The following is a 23552-nucleotide window of genomic DNA, read 5'->3' on the forward strand; positions in this document are numbered from 1 at the left end:
GGGCCGGAGTAGCTTGCAAAGTCGCGGTTCCCAGCAATGCAGCCCAGCGAGGTGAGGCAAGGACTTACCTCCACCAAACTTGGGCTGAAGAGTCACTGGACTGTGGGGGTCACTTGGACGGTGTCGCTGGATTCGAGGGACCTCGCTCGTCGTGCTGAGAGGAGACCCAAGGGACCGGTAATGCAGCTTTTTGGTGCCTGCGGTTGCAGGGGGAAGATTCAGTCGACCCACGGGAGATTTCTTCGGAGCTTCTGGTGCAGAGAGGAGGCAGACTACCCCCACAGCATGCACAAGCAGGAAAACAGTCGAGAAGGCGGCAGGATCAGCGTTACAGAGTTGCAGTAGTCGTCTTTGCTACTATGTTGCAGGTTTGCAGGCTTCCAGCGCGGTCAGCGGTCGATTCCTTATCAGAAGGTGAAGAGGGAGATGCAGAGGAACTCGGCTGAGCTCATGCATTCGTTATCTAAAGTTTCCCCAGAGACAGAGACCCTAAATAGCCAGAAAAGAGTGTTTGGCTACCTAGGAGAGAGGAAAGGCTACTAACACCTGAAGGAGCCTATCAGCAGGAGTCTCTGACGTCACCTGGTGGCACTGGCCACATTTAGAGCAGTCCAGTGTGCCAGCAGCACCTCTGTTTCCAAGATGGCAGAGGTCTGGAGCACACTGGAGGAGCTCTGGACACCTCCCAGGGGAGGTGCAGGTCAGGGGAGTGGTCACTCCCCTTTCCTTTGTCCAGTTTCGCGCCAGAGCAGGGGCTAAGGGGTCCCTGAACCGGTGTAGACTGGCTTATGCAGAATTGGGCACCTCTGTGCCCAACAAAGCATTTCCAGAGGCTGGGGGAGGCTACTCCTCCCCTGCCTTCACACCATTTTCCAAAGGGAGAGGGTGTCACACCCTCTCTCAGAGGAAGTTCTTTGTTCTGCCATCCTGGGCCAGGCCTGGCTGGACCCCAGGAGGGCAGCTGCCTGTCTGAGGGGTTGGCAGCAGCAGCAGCTGCAGTGAAACCCCAGGAAGGGCAGTCTGGCAGTACCAGGGTCTGTGCTACAGACCACTGGGATCATGGAATTGTACCAACAATGCCAGGATGGCATAGAGGGGGCAATTCCATGATCATAGACATGTTACATGGCCATATTCGGAGTTACCATGGTGAAGCTACATATAGGTAGTGACCTATATGTAGTGCACGCGTGTAATGGTGTCCCCGCACTCCCAAAGTTCAGTGAATTGGCTCTGAACAATGTGGGGGCACCTTGGCTAGTGCCAGGGTGCCCTCACACTAAGTAACTTTGCACCTAACCTTTACCAGGTAAAGGTTAGACATATAGGTGACTTATAAGTTACTTAAGTGCAGTGTAAAATGGCTGTGAAATAACGTGGACGTTATTTCACTCAGGCTGCAGTGGCAGGCCTGTGTAAGAATTGTCAGAGCTCCCTATGGGTGGCAAAAGAAATGCTGCAGCCCATAGGGATCTCCTGGAACCCCAATACCCTGGGTACCTCAGTACCATGTACTAGGGAATTATAAGGGTGTTCCAGTAAGCCAATGTAAATTGGTAAAAATGGTCACTAGCCTGTTAGTGACAATTTGGAAGTAATGAGAGAGCATAACCACTGAGGTTCTGGATAGCAGAGCCTCAGTGAGACAGTTAGGCACCACACAGGGAACATATACATGCACACCTATGAGCACTGGGGCCCTGTGTGACAGGGTCCCAGTGACACATACATATAGGCCATAAACCTATGAGCACTGGGGTCCTGACCAGCAGGATCCCAGTGACACATAACAACCATACTGAAAACATGGTGTTTTCACTATGAGCACTGAGGCCTGGCTATCAGGATCCCAGTGAGACAGTGAAAACAGTGACAAACACCCTGACATACACTCACAAACAGGCCAAAAGTGGGGGTAACAAGGCTAGAAAGAGGCTACCTTCTCACAATCATGTAGAATAGTGTGCACATGCTCCCACTCAGAACGTAGCACCATTTCCCCTGGTACCGTATCCTGCTCTTCTGCCCCCTTTTTAACAGAAGTGGACTCCCGAGCCCCCTGCATGCCCCTATAATCTCCCTCTGATAGACCATAGGCTCCCATATAGCCCTGGGGGCCCGCCTGTAACGTGTTGCTGGCCTTGCGGTCATGGAGGTCTGTATGTGGCCTCTGATTTCCCCCCCCAGAATATTCATCTCCCCCTGTTCATGGGGCAAAAAGGTGGGCCTAGTACCCTTCCTCCCACCTCATTCCCTGAAGCCCCTCACTTACCCTCCCTGTCCTTCCAGATATTGTTTGGGCAATTTGAGTTTCCCAGTCATACCTTCGCTGCTCAGCTTCTGTGACCCTTCCCTAGCCCCACCCCTTCACCATGGCTCAGGCTGCACTGTTAGCGTGGTTGGCCGCAGGCTCCTGTCTCTGATGTCCCTGCACTGTCCTTTCTACTGTGGGGTGGACAGCAAGCTAACCACCGCTTCCACCCTGCTAGAGCTGTTACCCCGCCCACAACTAGGTCCCTGCACCTGACTTCTTCCAGCATACACAGTGTCTGCTGCACTTTCAGGTCCTGTTCTGAGGACATCAGGAGTCGCACAACTTGCTCGAAGCAATGAAGGGGAAAATCTAATCTAGGCCAAAAACCAACAACGTTTTCTGGAGGAATCTGAAGGGGAGAATCTAAATTAGACCAAAAAATGTCCAAAAATGCCTGCTCCTGTGAGGGGCTGCCACTGGGTGCACTCACTGCAAAATGTTGCCCAGCAGCCCTGAAATGGCATACTTTATATCATTGGGCTACAATCTTTAACGGATGTAGCCCAAAGTAGCACAGTTGTCTGGACTGTGCTACCTATTTCCCTGAGGGGACAGACCAATCTATTGGTTGGCTGACCCCCAAACCCCAATTCTTATGCGTTCGAGCCTGCATCATTGGGCATGTATAATTATGTCTCTTGAAGCAATATATCGCCAAGGTGTACTACAGTTAAGGCCATCTAAAGCACAGGGGAACTTCTTGTGGTGACTCAACTATTTGGCTCTGTTAGGGCCCAGAAGGGCTTAGGGCTTAAACCAGTGTTCTCCCTTTGTGACAACTACAAAAACTCTAGGTAAGATGACAATTCATTATTTATGAGTGCAGACAATCATCTTTTACTGCCTGATACCAACAACATACCTCTCTGCCCTCTCTAATACAGTATCACACTCCATGCTATCAACTCATGCACTCTATATCTAGTCGCTGCCTTGTTATAACTTTGCCTCAATGGTATCCTTGTTATCCTTTCAATGTGCATCCTGACGTCCTGCTCCAATCACCTTTTTCATTACACCACTTTCTGTATTGTCCCCTACAGATCAGTGCCTCAGGATTAGGTTTACACATTTGTTTACTGTTTATTGAGATTGTGCTAATTGGCTTCTTGGTGAATACTACATTGAGGTTTTGGCTGTCATTCTATATTCACAGCTCTTTGTCATATTGCCTGTGAGTGGATCTTGCATTTTGATTGTTCTGGTTGTGGTCTCCTTGCTCCCTTGCCTCCTCTGGGTAAACCTTATGTTCTGTTGTTGCGGCCTCTGTTTGTATCTGGGCAAACTGTACATTGAGATGTTTCTTTAGTGCGGTTGCTCAGGTTGTCTTCAGTGGACCTAAGATTGTGAGTGTTTTAGATTGTGCTCGTATCTTATCTGTTTGAGCCTTCCATTCTGTTTTTTTTCTCCAGCTTTTGAGCTCTCATCACTGCTATTGCTTATGTCACATCAAGAGAGACTTTTTTCGCAACTGCTCTACTATTAGCTCTTATTTACTAAAATTGCTTATGTTGCATCTGGGTTAATCTATATATTTTGACTGTTCTAGGGTTGTGATTATGACACACCTGAGTGTCTGGCATTTGTACTGTTATAATCTGCCTTGCTCCCTAATTCTCATCTCTTCCAAATTCCTGCCCTCTTCCCCTGCCATCTGAACACTTTCCTTTCTTACCTGCCCTTCTTACCTTTTTTGTTTCTCATCATCTTTTTTCCCCTCGTTCTCTCATTTCATTTCCATGTTTCTCTCCTCTGTTTGCTCTGTGTCTCCATTATCTTCCGTTCTACACTCATTTGCTCTTTTTCCCCTTTAGCCTGCTCCTTCTCTTCACTCTCTTTATTTTGTTCTCTTCTTGCACCTCACCTCTTCCCCTTTTCCCCATGCTTCTCCACCTCTTCATTATGACTCATAGAGTCTACCACTGTTTCCTCTGCAATTTTTCATTTTGAAAAAATGAGACTGAAGGGAGTCTATCTCCATAACATGCATTGGAAACCCACGCTGTGCCAAGACATAATTATATTATCCGAGGGAAAAATTAGAACTGTGTTGATCATTGTGTTATAGATACCCAAAATAGGCACGGACATGCCATCGCATTGCCAGGGCCACATTGTACCAGATGTGGACACTAGTACGATAGATTCCCACAATTTGTCAAGAATTACCACATTTGTGCTAGAGCCAGGATTACCAGCATTAGACATCAAGCCAAAATAGTCCCTCCATTTGACAGGGATTACCACCATTCTACCAGAGGCAGTCCTATAACTGGGATGGGCACAGAGTACAACACTGCATTTTTCATGGGTGAGCGTTTCTTTTATGGATGGCTATAATTTGCTGAGAGTTCCCACCATTATTTCTGGGTCAGCATTACGTAGGCCTCATGACATGGATTTTGACAGTTTGAAAAGAGTTACCACCAGTTTTCTAGGGCTGTCATTTTACTAGGGACAATTTATTGCAGCATTTCTATAGTGCTCATACCCCTGTTGAGACTACAAAGTCCTTTGAGAATGACCATCTAACATGAAAGCCTTTTGAGTTCCTGGTTGGAAGGGTGTGGGTTTGTAGTGTGACATTCGGGGATGCATTGAGTGCAGTATGTGACGTTCAGAGATGTGCTCCAAATACGCTGTGCCAAACGTATTGCTGTGTTTAAGCACAAATTGGTGGGAAAAAAGCGAAAATAGATGAAATTTGGCCGTGGGAACATAAGATTTTCTTAGGTGTGGCTGTGTTAGGCATCCACTGATTGTAAATATCCTAATGGTAGCCACTCTTTGTGATTGTGTGGCACCGTCCTTTCTCAGTCATGCCTTCCTTTCTTGGATGTAACACATTTGGGTTAATTGTAACAGATATCTTACCATAGTCGTACACGTATGAGACAAAACATACCTGTTAGAAATGGGGACTTTGGTTGGCAGTCAGGTTACCCCCTGTCCAAGCAAGGACTCTCACTCTAGTCCGGATAAAGGAGAATCACCCTCAGTTAACTCCCGCTCACCCCCTTGGTAGCTTGGTACGAGCAGGCAGACTTAACTCAGAGACAATGTGTTAATTATTTGTACCAACGCACACAGTACTACAGTGAACCACTACCAAATGACACAGCACATGTTTAGAAAAATAGTAACTATCTTATCTAAATAAACAAGACCAAATACAATGAAAATCCACAATATACAATGAAAAATATGAATTTAGCACTTAAAAGCACAAATTTCCTAGCAGCACAAATGCTGCATGTTGGTAATAAATGGCATTGTGATGAGTTGTTTCCTACAATGCGACGCCATTGGTTCTTTTTACAGAGTTGTTCGACCCCCAGGTACAGTACCTTAGCAAACAAGTAGAAAACAGTCTGGTGCACGGGGCTGGGGAGAGCGGTGTCGCTGGATCTGATGCTGCGCCGGTTCCGGTGCTACAGGCAGAAGGGCAGAGACATCTCACAGCGGCGTTGGCTAGTCACTGTAGAGTGGTGGAGGTAAAGCGGCGTTGGTTGCGAAGTTGGGCTCTTTGTTCCGGCTGGCACGAAATCCGGCGAAGTCATGATGCTGCGGGGCGACCTCATGGGGTCTGCAATGGCGTCAGATGTCACGGACGTCGGACTTATGACACTCCTAAGTCAGGTGGGATTAGCGGCTGCAGCAACGCAGAGCCTACAGAGTCGTCGGGTCCTTGCACTCTACGAGGTCCACATCTTCGGGGCAGGCAGTGTTGCGGTTCCGGGCAGTGGTGTCCTTTACAAAGTCGCGCGGCATCCTCTGGCACCGTTAGACAGGTTTTTTTGGTTTTTTTTCCAGAATTTCACTTCCAGGGGCCAGGAACTGAAATTGCACCCTCTGGCAAGATAGTCCACAGCATGCAGACTCGGAGGTGGTTGGTAAAGCCTTTGCTGTCCCTGAGGCTGTAAAACAGGAGGCAAGCTCTACTTCAAGCCCTTGGAGCTACCTCTCAAGCAGGAATTCAACAAAATCCAGTCTCTGTCCCCTTGCACAGGCGGAAGCAGCAATTGCAGGATAGCCCAACACAGCACAGCCACAGGCCAGGGCAGCAATTCAGGTCTTCTCCAGGCAGAGGTTCCTCTTGAATCCTTGAAGTAATCAGATTTGCAGGGGTTTTGGGCCCAATACTTATACTCTTTCTGCCTTTGACGTTGGCACATTTCAAAGTAAAGTCTCAAGTGTTTGTAAGATCCTTTCTTGGCCAGGCCAGGCCCCAGCCACACACCATGGGGTTATAGACTGCATTGTGTAAGGGCAGACACAGCCCATTCAGGTGTGAGTGACCACTCCTCCCTTCCCTCCCAGCACAGATGGCTCTTCAGGATATGCAGGCTACACCCACTCCCCCTTTTGTGTCACTGTCTAGAGAGGTGTAAAATGGCCCAATTGTCAAACTGACCAGACAGGCAATCCTCAAACAGGCAGAGTCACAGAATGGTTTAAGCAAGAACATGCCCACTTTCTAAAAGTAGCATTTTCAAACACAGTCTAAAAACCAACTTCGCTAAAAGATGTATTTTTAAATTGTGAGCTCAGAGTCCCTAAACTCCACATGTCTATCCGCTCCCAAAGGGAATCTACACTTTAATCATATTTAAAGGCAGCCCCCATGTTAACCTATGAGAGGGATAGGCCTTGCAACAGTGAAAACCTAATTTGGCAGTATTTCAATGTTCGGACATGTAAAACACATAAGTACATGTCCCACTTTTTACATACACTGCACACTTCCTATGGCTTACTTGGGGGTGCCTTACATGTATAAAAAGGGAAGGTTTAGGCCTGGCAAGTGGGTACACTTGCCAAGTCGAATTGGCAGTTTAAAACTGCACACACAGACACTGCAGTGGCAGGTCTGAGCCATGTTCACAGAGCTACTAATGTGGGTGGCGCAACCAGTGCTGCAGGCCCACTAGTAGCATTTGATTTACAGGCCCTGGGCACCTCTAGTGCACTGTTCTAGGGTCTTACTAGTAAATCAAATATGCCAATCATGGAAAGCCAATTACACATACATTTTACAGACGAGTATTTGCACTGTAGCAGTGGATAGCAGGGTTAAAGTGCCCAGCGTATTGAAAACAGCAAAAGCAGAGTCCAGCACACATGACCAACCTGGGAAACAAAGGCAACAAGTTAAGGGCGACCACGCCAAGGATGCGGAGCCTAACAGCTCAAACGTTTTCTGATGTGATTCTATGAGAAACTGCCAACCCCCAGATTCTGTAAACATGTTTATGAAATGAGTCTTTGGTTCCCACATAAGGGCAACTTTTGGCTCTTCTTTGATTTATTAGAACAAATATGTACTTTCTCTGTGACCCTAATTTCATCAAGTCTGGAATACTAATGACTTTTTGGCCTCCCAGAATCCCCCTTTCATCTGAAGGGTGTATAACTCTCTTCGACAGTGACATAGATGATTTATGGAAATAAAGGCTGCCTGACGTAGGCCCTAGCTTCGAACGTGTTACGACGAGGATTACCATTACATTTCCTTCTTTAGATGCCAAATGCATTCCAGATTCGATCAGCAAAGCTCTCCTATCTAGGTGCTTTAATTTCCTCGGTCACTTGAATACTATATTCAAAGCGCTACATAGCAAATTATAGCACATTCAATGGGATTTATTTTTGGGACAAACATGACACTATTAAGTCTCAACAGCAATTATCATTCACTCTAAATTGCAAAAGGATACGTTGGCATGAGCCGTTTGTTTTTTCATAAGCAAACGTAAAACCCCACAGTGCAGCTGAATTCTAGGTTGATTCAGTTAAAATACTTTCCAGGTTTTTTTCTTCTCCCAATTGCAAAAGGCTACAACATAATGCCTTCGCTCTTTCGAATACTTAGGGACCCTGCATAAAGGCAATTGACAAAGCCATTGCCTTTAACCTATACATAGATATAAATATACAGTTGTAAGACAACTGTCCGCTCCAAGTGATTTAGTTTGGAAATGTTTGAATTGAAACTATGTACAAATAAAATATGTCATTATGTTGGAGTTTTTTAGCAGCTTGTCATCCCAATCCCTTTTGGATTCCTTGTTGTTTCTGGTCCACAGTCTTATTGAAAAGCAACACACATCAGTCTTGTTCTGTCAGCTGTATTGTTTACTTCAAGCCTAATGCTTACCATTCGTTGGCTTTTGTTGGCTTTGTTGTCACTCTTATTTGCTACCTCCTAACTGGCCAGCGCTTGCTCATGCCACTCTTTGTTCAACAGTTTGAAGCAGAAACCAAGTACTGATTGGTTTACTTGTATTAGTGTCCTTCTCCTGTCTATCTGCTGCTCACTGTGCTTCTGGTACAATTTTATTTATTATTCTTCCATTACTTATTTCCATCCCATCCCCTTTTTCTTCCCCCTTATTTCTTCCCCTCCTTACCACCTAGTGTTGCTTCTTCCCCTCCCACTTTCCACCCTCCTTGCTTTATCCCTTCCACTCGCACCTTCCCTTTGTTTGTGTTGCCCCTCCACCCACCATAACAAAAATATTCTATGACGTGGCCTGCGCTAGCTGCATCATAGAACTTTGTTATTATTGTCCTGTTCTCTCCAGCCCACCCTCCCTCCTGGTGTCTGTCTTGCCCATCCCCACGTGCCAGAAAGAATTGAAGCGCAATGACGCTGCCAACTATGGCTGCATTATTGTGCTTTTTTAAACCTTACTTTTAGCCATGCTTCTGTAAAAAAGGCCAAAAGACATCGGTGAGGACAATAGCTCCTGCACATGCAAGACCTATCGATTTTGCCAATGCTGGGTGAGCCAATCTGGTTGATTCATCTAATTGTTTAATTAATATTATCGCTAAAGGGTACTAAAATAGTTTTGTATCATTTAATGCGTGGCTTTTACAGAAAAAATGTGGTCTCTCCCAAATAAGTGACTTTTGCAAGGGTTATTTTACATGAAATAACTTATTCCTAAGGGTTTTTGGTTAAAGATAAAGCAAACTAGATTTCCCTACTGCTTCTTTGTGGACTTCAGAGCAACACTTGATCTGATGGAAAGAGACCGGCTTTGGGTCAAGTTGGTACACTGAGATGTTTCTTATCTCCTCCTTTTCCTATTATACACCTTGCAGACTTCACAATTCGTGATTTTGTAATTGGACCTTGCAAGTTGATTTGGCAAACGTTTTTCTGTACATAATAGACTAAAGAAGGTTGCCTTTTGGCAGATCTGCTGATTGAATGAAAGGAAACCGTTTTTCCCCCACAAATAGGTGATGCTCATTTCATTTGTAAAATATATGATGACAATTTGGTGGTAATGCACTATACATCAGTGGGGTTCGGTAGTGAATTGCCAGCATTGCAGATGTAGTGTGTTCTATTTTACAGTAAATATTGACAAAGCCAAGTTAGCATTTTTGGCAAGAATCATTGTAATCTCTCCTGATGGCTCAAAGGTAATTGTGTAGAGACAGTACATTATTACATACATCTCGGCCCAACCTTGTCATGTACATTAAGGTGGGCAAAACATATCGGACCTAGTTGCCCAGTTCCAAAGACTGCAGCTCTGGCTATGATAACACAGTTTTAGCAAATCTCGTCTCAAACTTTGGTAGCACTGAATATTTAATCTTGAATTTGGTCTACTCTACTGCTTTCCGTATTTTAGCTTTTAAAGGTGATATAGTGTCCCAGCCTTTGTATGGTGCAGAGATAATATCATTTGATAGCAGAGTATCCCTGGTTTCCATCGAGAGAAGTAGCTTGATATGCGTCCTAAACCTTTCTTCTAACTCAAGGAGGATCTTGGAGGTCAGTCTTAAGCTCCGAATGGTGTACAGACACCGTCTGCTGTGACTACTTTGTCCATAGCAGCAGTTCTGCAGTACATCGCAAACCTGCTAAGCCTGACTTGCATCCCTCATGAGCATCCATGCTCTCCTTTTCCAGTATGTAATTCTGGAGCTTTAGGGGTGAAACGTGGAAGTGCTGCTGCAGTGCATGATCTTTTAAAGCACTGCAGGCTGGTGAAGTAGGTTTGGGTCTCAGAATGTGGAGCGTTTCTCTTCCTGCCGCTGTTCTTACAGACTGCCCTTTCCATATACTTGCAGCAAGCAGCTCTCTCCCACATCATAGCTAGAATATCAGAACTAGACTAATGACACAAAATGTCTACTTTAGGAGAAGTTGCACATGTAACTGGCCATCTGCCAGGTGTGGTATAGGCATGAGTCCCGGAGTTGCAGTTGTTTGAAACTGTTCATTTTCGTAGAATAATTTCTTTGAAGGAGGCTTGTGTTCTTGCAATCCAAGCTCCTCCAGTCACTTTACATCTTACAGGCTTGTGATCATTGCACAGTGCTGGGATAGGTGCTCTACATATGACCTGTCGCTAAAACTGAAAGCTATTGGAAGACTTTATCATCCTACTGGTTTTCCCTTCCAATACAATCTTGCATCAAAGTGCCATCACTCGAGATGATTGACTCACCATTTGCCTATTGCCTACTGAAATTGAACCAAATTGTGAATGACACTTGGAGTGGTAGGGGATGACGGATCCAGAGTCCCTCTTTTGTATTATTTTCTGCAAACTGATAAACCTTTCCTTATGCCAGATGTAAAAAGTACATTTTAAACGTGTTTTATGATGTGCAACCTCTGCTACAGAGGTGACTACTTGAAAAGGAAGGCCCAGAAAGTTGTTCCACCAGGGATTTAGTACACTGTAGAAAGGAGACTGAAAAATAAAACAAAATGGTGCCGATGGCAGGCTTATTTTTATTAATTAATAATTCTGATTGTGTGTCTGTATGCGTGTGTATGTATAATGTATAATGTATGTGTATATATATATATATATATATATATATATATATTACATATAATATACTTAACCCGCAAAATAGTACCTGCAGTGCTTGGGACTACTGTGGCAATGCATGTTTTGTATACTGTGCTTTATAAAAACCATAAAAAACAAACGTTGCCAAACCCAAATGAATAGCAACCAGATCAGTTGGCTTTGCTAATGCTTGTTTTTAACATGAGTGGGCAAAAGTAACATATCACGTGGCAGTGTTTCCAGCAGGATCTGTAGGGGTTATGTTTGTGAAAGTAATTTGGTGCACAAAATACTGTGATGAGAACTATCCTTTTAATTTTACTTGGACCCTAGGAGAATATTTATTTCCCTAATAGGATACTTTTGTCTGTAATTCCTCACCTTTAGAATATACACAGGTGTGAAACTGGATCCAGAAGATTTTTTTAAATAAAACAGCTTTTAGTTTTTTTGTTTTTGTAACAAGAAGACATTGAAGTATTGGGAGCAGACAAGTAAGACAGCTGCATTGCAACTTTGACATCTAGGCATTACACACAAGAGGCTTGCCCCACTAGTCCATAGCGGCTTCACTATTTGCCCCAAATCTTATTATGCTTTTGTGGACAATCTCTTGCCTCATAAACAGACTCCTTTAACTTCTCACACCAGTCCATGGCTGCACACCAGTCTGCCACTGCAGGGGACGTTCAAGAGTTCCAGCAGTGGGCAATGTCACACTTTGCCAGCATGATGTCTAAACCCACCAGGGTTGCGAGTTTCTTGGCAAAAAAAACCCCTTCACTCCCCCCCACACACACACACACACATTTCTTCCAGTATTCCCAAAGGAGCAATATGGGATGTTGGTTTGATCTGTGTTCCCGGTACAAACGCGGGACAACCATACTGCATGAAAAGAAATCCACCTTTATCTGTGGGCATTTAAAACCGATGCGGGGGTTGTCATCTCTGTGCCTTCCATACCCTCAAGGGGCGTTATGTAGGATCCAGAAGTGTTAACAGCTTTCTGCATCTTCGTATACATATTCTGAGCTCCCTTTTTCCTCATCAGTTGACAAGTTTTTATCTCGATTATTATTTTCTCCAGTGTACGAGGGACCATCGAGTTTTACCTAGTGGGGTGTGTCACAGACATTTGATGCAACAGTCCCTAAAAGTTTATTCTCTGGTATTTGGGTTTGGAGCAGACTCCCACGTCCTGTGAGGAGTGTGCCCTTATGTTCTGAAGGCCCTCGTCAAAGTCTGTTTGCACTGGGAGCTGGGTCTAGTTTGCAGTTTGTTGTTTCAAGCCAAACTGTTGGGTGTTTTGTTTGGTTTTCTTTGGGCCAACAAGGAACTGCAGTGGACACCATTAAAGGTTATTTGTTAGCACTTTTGACCTTTGTGCATTTCCCTTGTTTAAATTGCCTGTTAGGATGAGGTTCCGAAAAGGTTTGACTTGTATGTTTCCTTCCAAACCCTTTGTAATGCCACAATAGGATCTCAATTTGGTCTTCACTTTCCTAGTGCACTACCTTCAAACCAATGCACAGCTGTCCAATACGCCTCTGACTCTGAAGATTGTATTTCTGGACATCATAACTTAAGCTCGTCACATGAGTGAATTCAAGGCTCTCTCTCTGCAGCACCTTACATCACCTGTTTCCCCCCAGATGAAGTGGTTTGAGGGCCAGGCGGCCTTTTTGCAAAGGTTTGTGACTTCTGTTCACATTAATCAATCCAAGACTCTCCCAGTATTCTTTGACCTGTCTCATCCCTCAGAGGAGGTGAAGAGGCTTCATTGGCTGGATTCCAAAAGATCCTTGAGTTTTTACATCGATTGCATCAAAGACCCATTGTGTGGACAATCAGCTTTGTGTGGGGTTTTCTGGGGCAAAGAAGGCAAGACTGTACAGAAAATGATTGTGCCAAATTGGATACTCCTCTCTGTTAAGATCTTATATGCACTGGTCAATAAGCAGCGCCCAGAAGGACAGATGGCCCACTACACCAGGGTGAAGATTTCTACCACTGCCTTGGCATGTTGAGTGGCTTTGCTTGTGTGGGATATCGCTACAGCAGTGAATAGGCATCCGTGCACAAGTTTATGGAGCACTAGTGCCCTGACAGCCAGGTGTGACTGGAAGAGCATATTACCCATTCGGTCCAGCAGGAGCTTTTGATCTGAGCCATTCCAAAGACCCACCGCTTAGAAAGTACTGCTTTGGTATCCATTGTAGAGCTTAGGAATGCGAGTCCGCATCCATGAGAAGAACTAACTTCGGTAAGGCTATTTCTGGTGGATATTCTGTCTAACCACTGATTCCTCACTGCCCTCCCACCTCTCTGTACTCTGGCATGGTCTCTTTTCCCATCTAAATAGGTAAACTGGTGCTGCTGATTATTATTGGTCTCAGCGGTCAAAGGAGAGTACCATGTCCGAAAGAGAGTGATGTAGATGCTCCGGGTGACGCTTCGGTGTGATTTTATCGTCACGCCGTGCCACAAACAGCCATATACTGGCATAGGAGCAAGGCTTTTAAATCGTAAGGATCTAGTCTGTGCCTGGGTATATTTTAAAGGTGATGAATCTATGCTTAGAAGTATCCACCAGAAAGAGCTACAGCTTGTTCATTTGCATTCAGTATTAGGCCCCAAGAAAGATTTGCTAAAAGTAACCACAAATTAGTCAATGTTGTAGAGCGTTCACATTTTGACCATTGTATTATTGCGCTGACAAAATACATTTTGATCTATGAATGTTTCGATGATTGTTTACAGGAATGACAGATAACTCAGTGACTCTGACTCTTTCCCCTTCGCACAACCTTACAGCATTTCTCGCTTTGTGGAAAAATCTCCAGATTTCTACACTAGTTTGTCCTCCTTTAGTTGCGATTGAAATCCAGCCATTTTCCTGCCAAACTGCGAATCTTCAGTATGTAAATAAGTCTAGCACATGGCATGCAATGCTAAAGTAGGGCCATAGCTGTCATCCCATACTTTACACTGTCATGGCCTGTCTTTTTTTTCTTCAGGATATCAGTTTTTGTTTGTTTGTTTTTTACGTGTTAACTCTCTATAAACGTGTAACGGGGTCGACTTCCAATTACGATAAATGAACGCAAGGAGTTCGTTTTGATGGAAATGTTGCGATTTAAGCATAGACTTAGTTTTACTTACAAAGGTAACATTTTAAAACAACTTTATGAAAAATGCAATGTTTTTTTAGAAATATGAAGTCTAATTTACTGTCTCTTTTTGTGTTTTTTTTGTTTTTTGTTTTCCCCTGGTTGTCAGAAGTTTGAAGACGTGGATTCACCCACTGGATTGTCTTTATCTTTACCTCTGTCGTATGGCTCTTCATCAGCAAGTTCTGGAGGCAGCTCGTTTTGTCAAATAAGCGGAAGACATGAATTCTGTGAATCACCTTCTAGCCCGGAAGCAGAGAGCCCATCATCCACATGGATGGCTAGAAGTGTAGTGCCCGCGTACATAGGAATTCTGCATTTGCACAAAAATGGAAGATTGGTAATGTAACTTGAGTAGTAACACAACATTTGCACATTCCATGTCCTTGGTGTAATGATCCAGGGAAATGGGATAAATGTCGCCGATGATCTTTTACAAAACACAGAGTTTGGTAGTCGTAGGGCAGAGGGAGTTAAAGTATAACAGAAGGACGAGTTTATTAATGGGTGTGAGTGGCCGAAAGAGATGCACGTGTACGACTGAGTGCTGATGATCTTGGTAGGAAATGATCTGAACGTATCTCTCGTCTCCTTCTTATTTTTGTAAGTGGCCAGTACTGAGTTGGGAGCTCTAAATTAATTATTCTTTATGAATGTTTGTCCCAAGGGTTCACAATATGTAGTTAATCTTTCAGGCTGGCGACTGACTATGCAAATGGCTTCCATTTAGATCAACTATTTGTAAATGTACCACATCAATATCCTGAAAGTCTTCCTTGGATCTGCCCATTTTATACCTCTGTTGGACGCTCCTTCTTGTCAGAGTTCGTACTGTTCAGTGGACATTACTTTGGAGTAAAGTGATCCTCCGATTTTGTGTTTCCTTATGTTCTAAAACAAGGAAGAGGGCTTAACAGTACATGGTGAGGAGCAGTTAGATGGCCGTCTCCTTTTCCGCCTCCGCTAGGCCAGGACTGGCAAACCAAAAGCAGCCCTTACAACAGTGCTTAAACCAGCCTGCTCCCTTAATCTCGTTGTGCAATCTCTTTCCTTCCATCCATCCTTTCTCTTTCTCCCTTTCCCCTCTAATTGCTTTCTCTCTACCTCCCTCCATCTCTTTCTCTGTACCTTCTACCTCTTTCAGTGACTTTCGCCTCCCTCTCTTGCCGTGTCTCTTGCTCTTTAAGCCTCCCTGTGCCTTATGCAATTAACCTAGAGAGCTGGGGAAAGTGATAGAGGCACCAGGAGGAGCTCTGGGCTTTCAGAACTGGCCTCCAAGTCTCCAGACAATGGGGAAATGCCCAGTGGAATGAAAGACCTGTCCTGCCGTGCCCTCTGTTGCTCTTTCTTCCCATCCTTTTATCTCTTGCCCTATTGCTCACCTGCTCCACCAAGGTTAAAGGAATGTTATAGTTGGGTGAAATGTTTGGTAACATTTTAAACTGTAAAAGCCACTAAGAGTCACCAGTTCTAGTTATCTCAAGTAACTAGAACGTGCCTCTGCGATGCACAGTTTTCTTAGGAGTAGATTCACTGCAAATGTTGCAGTGATATTATCAATAATGTCACAGAAGATGTCATGAGTGATGTAATATATGGGATAATTAGCAGTGCATGGTGAGGGCGCAAGTTAGTTACCTTAGGGTATGAGTTATAGTTACTTAATATAACTGTAACTGGTGAATTTCAGTGTTTTTTAGAGTTTAATACATTACGTTGTTACTGAACATTTCACCTAACTATGACATTACTTTAACCTTTGTTTTTTTCAGTGACTTTCTAGGTTTAAAAAAAAATGTAAATTAATATTTAACCCCTTAGCTGCTGGGCCTTTTCCCCCCCAGTGCTGAGCCCTTTTTTGGCTATTTGGGGTAGTTCGCGCTTAGGGCTTCATAACTTTTTGTCCACATAAGCTAACCACGCCAAATTTGCGTCCTTTTTTTCCAACATCCTAGGGATTGTAATGGTACCCAGAGTTGGTGGTTTCCCCTGGAGGAGACCAGGAAAATAGCCAAAATACAGTGAAAATTTTGTTTTTTCCAAAAAAATGGGAAAAAAGGGCTGCCGAAGAAGGCTTGTGTTTTTTCCCCTGAAAATGCCATCAACAAAGGGTTTCTGGTTATGAAATCACCATCTTCCCACCTTTCAGGAACGGGCAGACTTGAATCAGAAAACCACTTTTTTCAACATAAATTTAGCATTTTACTGGGACATACCCCATTTTTACTATTTTTGGTGCTTTCAGCCTCTTTCCAGTTAGTGACAGGAATGGGTGTGAAACCAATGCTGGATCCCGGAAAGCTAAACATTTCTGAAAAGTAGACAAAATTCTGAATTCAGCAAGGGGTCATTTGTGTAGATCCTACAAGGTTTTCCTACAGAAAATAACAGCTGAAATAAAAAAATATTGAAATTGAGCTGAAAACAACAGCCATTTTTCTTTGTTTTACTCTGTAACTTTTTCCTGCGATGTCAGATTTCTGAAAGCAATATACCGTTTTGTCTGCTGGACTCTTCTGGTTGCGGGGATATAAAGGGCTTGTAGGTTCATCAAGAACCCTAGGTACCCAGAGCCAATAAATGAGCTGCACCTTGCAGTTGGTTTTCATTCTATACTGGGTATACAGCAATTCATTTGCTGAAATATGAAGCGTGAAAAAGAGGTATCAAGAAAACCTTTGCATTTCCAAAATGGGATCAAGATAAGGTTTTGAGGAGCAGTGGTTATTTGCACATCGCTGAATTCCGAGGTGCCCATACTAGCATGTGAATTGCAGGGCATTTCTCAAATAGACGTCTTTTTTACACACACTCTTATATTTGGAAGGAAAAAATGTAGAGAAAGATAAGGGGCAATAACACTTGTTTTGCTATTCTGTGTTCCCCCAAGTCTCCCGATAAAAATGATACCTCACTTGTGTGGGTAGGCCTAGTGCCCGCGACAGGAAATGCCCCAAAACACAACATGGACACATCCTATTTTTTTTATAGAAAACACAGCTGTTTTTTCCAAAGTGCCTACCTGTAGATTTTGGCCTCTAGCTCAGCCGGCACCTAGGGAAACCTACCTAACCTGTGCATTTCTGAAAACTAGAGACCTAGGGGAATCCAAGGAGGGGTGACTCGCGGGGCTCGGACCAGGTTCTGTTACCCAGAATCCTTTGCAAACCTCAAAAAGTGGCTAAAAAAACAAGTTTTCCTCACATTTCGGTGACAGAAAGTTCTGGAATCTGAGAGGAGCCACAAATTTCCTTCCACCCGGCGTTCCCCCAAGTCTCCCGATAAAAATGATACCTCACTTGTGTGGGTAGGCCTAGCGCCCGCGACAGGAAACGCCCCAAAGCGCAACGTGGACACATCCACATTTTTGGAAGAAAACAGAGGTGTTTTTTGAGAAGTGCCTTCCTGTAGATTTTGGCCTCTAGCTCAGCCGGCACCTAGGGAAACCTACCAAACCTGTGCATTTCTGAAAACTAGAGACATGGGGAATCCAAGGAGGGGTGACTCGCGGGGCTCGGACCAGGTTCTGTTACCCAGAATCCTTTGCAAACCTCAAAAAGTGGCTAAAAAAACAAGTTTTCCTCACATTTCGGTGACAGAAAGTTCTGGAATCTGAGAGGAGCCACAAATTTCCTTCCACCCGGCGTTCCCCCAAGTCTCCCGATAAAAATGATACCTCACTTGTGTGGGTAGGCCTAGCGCCCGCGACAGGAAACGCCCCAAAGCGCAACGTGGACACATCCACATTTTTGGAAGAAAACAGAGGTGTTTTTTGAGAAGTGCCTTCCTGTAGATTTTGGCCTCTAGCTCAGCCGGCACCTAGGGAAACCTACCAAACCTGTGCATTTCTGAAAACTAGAGACATGGGGAATCCAAGGAGGGGTGACTCGCGGGGCTCGGACCAGGTTCTGTTACCCAGAATCCTTTGCAAACCTCAAAAAGTGGCTAAAAAAACAAGTTTTCCTCACATTTCGGTGACAGAAAGTTCTGGAATCTGAGAGGAGCCACAAATTTCCTTCCACCCAGCGTTCCCCCAAGTCTCCCGATAAATATGATACCTCACTTGTGTGGTTAGGCCTGGTGCCTGCGACAGGAATAGATCACACAACGGTCAATGTTGGTCCTTACGTGAGGCAGCTGTTGACCCTGGGGTGATCCATTCCTGACACAGGCACTAGGTGTAGGCACTCAAGTGGGGTAGTGTTTTTATCAGGACAGGTGAGGAGTCACTGGGTGGTAGGAATGTTGTGGATCCCAGCATATTCCTGTAGTTTGTGTGACAGAAATTCGAGAAAAATAGAGTTTTTTTTCAACATTTCAGCTTTGCAGGGTATTCTGGGTAAGAAAACTTTGGGGAATCCACACAAGTCACACCTCTGTGGACTCCCCCGAATGTCTAGTTTCCAGAAATGTTTGGGTTTAGTGTGTTTCTCTATATGGCCGCCGAATCCAGGACCAAAAACACAGGTGCCTGCCTTACAAAACCAGTTTGTTTTGTCATAGACAATTTTGATGTCTCCACAATATGATTTGGGTGGTGGAATTTGGGGCTGAACTAAATTGGTGAGCTCCCAAGAGAGCACTCTCTCTCTGCTTGCCGCCGCATTCACCTGCTCTCTGGGTTGGCCTAACCCACTATTACCCAGTTGCACGAACAGCTTGCGAAGGGACAGCAGGACTGTCCTCATCACCTCCTGTAGGAGGCTGGACTGGCTTGTAGTGAGTACCAAGGGGTACTTGCACCTTGCACCAGGCCCAGTTATCCCTTATTAGTGTATAGGGTGTCTAGCAGCTTAGGCTGATAGATAATGGTAGCTTAGCAGAGCAGCTTAGGCTGAACTAGGAGACGTGTGAAGCTACTACAGTACCACTTAGTGTCATATGCACAATATCATAAGAAAACACAATACACAGTTATACTAAAAATAAAGGTACTTTATTTTTATGACAATATGCCAAAGTATCTTAGAGTGTACCCTCAGTGAGAGGATAGGAAATATACACAAGATATATATACACAATAGCAAAAATATGCAGTATAGTCTTAGAAAACAGTGCAAACAATGTATAGTTACAATAGGATGCAATGGGGACACATAGGGATAGGGGCAACACAAACCATATACTCCAAAAGTGGAATGCGAACCACAAATGGACCCCAAACCTATGTGACCTTGTAGAGGGTCGCTGGGACTATTAGAAAATAGTGAGAGTTAGAAAAATAACCCTCCCCAAGACCCTGAAAAGTGAGTGCAAAGTGCACTAAAGTTCCCCTAAGGACAAAACAGTCGTGTTAGAGGAATAATGCAGGAAAGACACAAACCAGCAATGCAACAACTGTGGATTTCCAATCTAGGGTACCTGTGGAACAAGGGGACCAAGTCCAAAAGTCACAAGCAAGTCGGAAATGGGCAGATGCCCAGGAAATGCCCGCTGCGGGTGCAAAGAAGCTTCGACTGGACAGAAGAAGCTGAGGTTTCTGCAGGAACGAAAAGGGCTAGAGACTTCCCCTTTGGTGGACGGATCCCTCTCGCCTTGGAGAGTCGTGCAGAAGTGTTTTCCCGCCGGAAGGACGCCAACAAGCCTTGCCAGTCGCAAATCGTGCGTTTGGCGTTTTTGGACGCTGCCTGGGCCCAGGAGGGACCAGGAGGTCGCAAATTGGACCTGAAGAGAGAGGGGACGTCGAGCAAGACAAAGAGCCCTCACTGAAGCAGGTAGCACCCGGGGAAGTGCCAGAAACAGGCACTACGAGGATGCGTGAAACGGTGCTCGCCGAAGTTGCACAAAGGAGTCCCACGTCGCCGGAGACCAACTTAGAAAGTCGTGCAATGCAGGTTAGAGTGCCGTGGACCCAGGCTTGGCTGTGCACAAAGGATTTCCGCCGGAAGTGCACAGGGGCCGGAGTAGCTGCAAAGTCGCGGTTCCCAGCAATGCAGCCCAGCGAGGTGAGGCAACGACTTACCTCCACCAAACTTGGGCTGAAGAGTCACTGGACTGTGGGGGTCACTTGGACAGAGTCGCTGGATTCGAGGGACCTCGCTCGTCGTGCTGAGAGGAGACCCAAGAGACCGGTGATGCAGCTTTTTGGTACCTGCGGTTGCAGGGGGAAGATTCCGTCGACCCACGGGAGATTTCTTCGGAGCTTCTGGTGCAGAGAGGAGGCAGACTACCCCCACAGCATGCACAAGCAGGAAATCAGTCGAGAAGGCGGCAGGATCAGCGTTACAGAGTTGCAGTAGTCGTCTTTGCTACTATGTTGCAGGTTTGCAGGCTTCCAGCGCGGTCAGCAGTCGATTCCTTATCAGAAGGTGAAGAGGGAGATGCAGAGGAACTCGGATGAGCTCTTGCATTCGTTATCTAAAGTTTCCCCAGAGACAGAGACCCTAAATAGCCAGAAAAGAGGGTTTGGCTACCTAGGAGAGAGGATAGGCTACTAACACCTGAAGGAGCCTATCAGCAGGAGTCTCTGACGTCACCTGGTGGCACTGGCCACTCAGAGCAGTCCAGTGTGCCAGCAGCACCTCTGTTTCCAAGATGGCAGAGGTCTGGAGCACACTGGAGGAGCTCTGGACACCTCCCAGGGGAGGTGCAGGTCAGGGGAGTGGTCACTCCCCTTTCCTTTGTCCAGTTTCGCGCCAGAGCAGGGGCTAAGGGGTCCCTGAACCGGTGTAGACTGGCTTATGCAGAATTGGGCACCTCTGTGCCCAACAAAGCATTTCCAGAGGCTGGGGGAGGCTACTCCTCCCCTGCCTTCACACCATTTTCCAAAGGGAGAGGGTGTCACACCCTCTCTCAGAGGAAGTTCTTTGTTCTGCCAGGCCTGGCTGGACCCCAGGAGGGCAGATGCCTGTCTGAGGGGTTGGCAGCAGCTGCAGTGAAACTCCAGGAAGGGCAGTTTGGCAGTACCAGGGTCTGTGCTACAGACCACTGGGATCATGGGATTGTGCCAACTATGTCAAGATGGCATAGAGGGGGCAATTCCATGATCATAGACATGTTACATGGCCATATTCGGAGTTAGCATTGTGAAGCTACATATTGGTAGTGACCTATATGTAGTGCACGCGTGTAATGGTGTCCCCGCACTCACAAAGTTCAGGGAATTGGCTCTGAACAATGTGGGGGCACCTTGGCTAGTGCCAGGGTGCCCTCACACTAAGTAACTTTGCACCTAACCTTTACCAGGTAAAGGTTAGAGATATAGGTGACTTATAAGTTACTTAAGTGCAGTGTAAAATGGCTGTGAAATAACGTGGACGTTATTTCACTCAGGCTGCAGTGGCAGGCCTGTGTAAGAATTGTCAGAGCTCCCTATGGGTGGCAAAAGAAATGCTGCAGCCCATAGGGATCTCCTGGAACCCCAATACCCTCGGTACCTCAGTACCATATACTAGGGAATTATAAGGGTGTTCCAGTAAGCCAATGTAAATTGGTGAAATTGGTCACTAGCCTGTTAGTGACAATTTGAAAGTAATGAGAGAGCATAACCACTGAGGTTCTGGTTAGCAGAGCCTCAGTGAGACAGTTAGGCACCACACAGGGAACACATACATGCACACCTATGAGCACTGGGGCCCTGTGTGACAGGGTCCCAGTGACACATACATATAGGCCACAACCTTATGAGCACTGGGGTCCTGACTAGCAGGGTCCCAGTGACACATAACAAACATACTGAAAACATAGTGTTTTCACTATGAGCACTGGGGCCTAGCCATCAGGATCCCAGTGAGACAGTGAAAACAGTGACAAACATCCTGACATACACTCACAAACAGGCCAAAAGTGGGGGTATCAAGGCTAGAAAGAGGCTACCTTCTCACACCTCCCTCATAATGTACTGGAAGAGGAGTTTTCGAATGGGACTCCTCTGACTGAAAAATCACTCCCAGAGTCTGCGCCATTGTCCTATCCCTCAGATGCTGTCTCAGTATCTGATGTCTCAGTCTCTGATCCTATGTCAGAGCGGTCCTCTATAACCCGAGTGCAGGCAGCAGTCATCCATCAAGATGCCATCTCTGCTATTGGCTAAACTGTTGCTCTAAAACACTAGCCTACGTAGACAGTCACAAAATCGATGGTGTGTGTGAGATACGTGCAACAGTAGAGGCCACCTTACCTGCGCTTCTTCCCTCAATCAGCACGTACTTTCAAGACACTCAAAAAACACCTTGTCACATACCATTCGTCACAGTCTTTAGCACCTCCTGCGCCCAGTCCAACAATCATTATTGGTGCTCCCACTCCCTCCTCCTCGGATTCCCTCATTACCACCCAGCAAAAGTGCCCTTCATCTCTCCATAGACTTTACTAATGTACTCAGCTATTTACATAAAATATAGATGTGCTCTTTGCAGTAGGCATATAAACCTTTTGCGCTTCTTTATGGCACTAAAACTGCCACTAGACAAGTCGGACCCTTTTCCCCCCAGGGAAACCACACACATATTGACAAAAGTGATGTATATATGACAGCCAACCACCTGAAACTCGACTCAAGCAAAACCGAAATAATCCTCTTTGGCCCACACAAAAACACCTGGGACCCCCCATGGTGGCCCACCACGCTAGGCCCTGCACCCACCCCCGCCAACTACGCACGCAACCTCAGCATCATCCTAGACTCCTCCCTCTCTATGACCCAACAAATCAACGCTCTTACCTCCTCATGCTTCAACAAACTCCGTATACTGAAAAACATTCAAATGGATCCCCACAGAGACCAGAAAAACTGTCACTCACGCACTCATCAGCAGCAGGCTTGACTACGGAAACGCCCTCTACGCCGGCACCACTCTAAAACTCAAGTGCAAACTACACGCATCCAGAACTCAGCAGCACGACTCATCCTCGACCTCCGCCGACACGAACACTTCTCTCCACACCTCAAATCCCACCACTGGCTCCCCATTGACAAAAGGATCACCTTCAAGATCCTCATCCTCGCACACAAATCACTCCACAACACAGGCCCTGCCTACCTCAACGAGAGTCACCTTCCACACCCCCACACGAAACGTCCGCTCAGCTGACCTCTCTCTCGCCTCTGTCCCCCGCATCAAACACACCACCACCGGGGGCAGATCCTTCTCCTACATTGCACCCAAAACCTGGAACGCACTCACAACCCACATTCGCAAGACCCAAAACCTACTTTTTTTCAGGAAGGGCCTCAAAACCTGGCTTTTTGAACAGTGAACCTCCTAGCCCCTTTCCCTCCCCCCGTCCCTCCCCCCG

At 45.7% G+C, this 23552-nt stretch overlaps 1 protein-coding gene across 2 annotated transcripts in view; it reads left to right on the top strand.

Moving 5' to 3' along the window:
• The window catches only part of FIGLA (folliculogenesis specific bHLH transcription factor), a 166956-nt gene that overhangs the window by 74383 nt on the left and 69021 nt on the right, over positions 1–23552 (top strand). Inside the window, exon 4 of one of the 2 annotated variants that reach the window (XM_069215458.1) lies at positions 14425–14655. In XM_069215458.1, the coding sequence (XP_069071559.1) occupies positions 14425–14655 (231 nt within the window). The remainder of the gene's footprint in view (positions 1–14424; positions 14656–23552) is intronic. The other variant, XM_069215459.1, reaches the window with a different exon arrangement.

Source organism: Pleurodeles waltl, chromosome 11 (genome assembly GCF_031143425.1).
Source record: "Pleurodeles waltl isolate 20211129_DDA chromosome 11, aPleWal1.hap1.20221129, whole genome shotgun sequence".
Taxonomy (NCBI): domain Eukaryota; kingdom Metazoa; phylum Chordata; class Amphibia; order Caudata; family Salamandridae; genus Pleurodeles; species Pleurodeles waltl.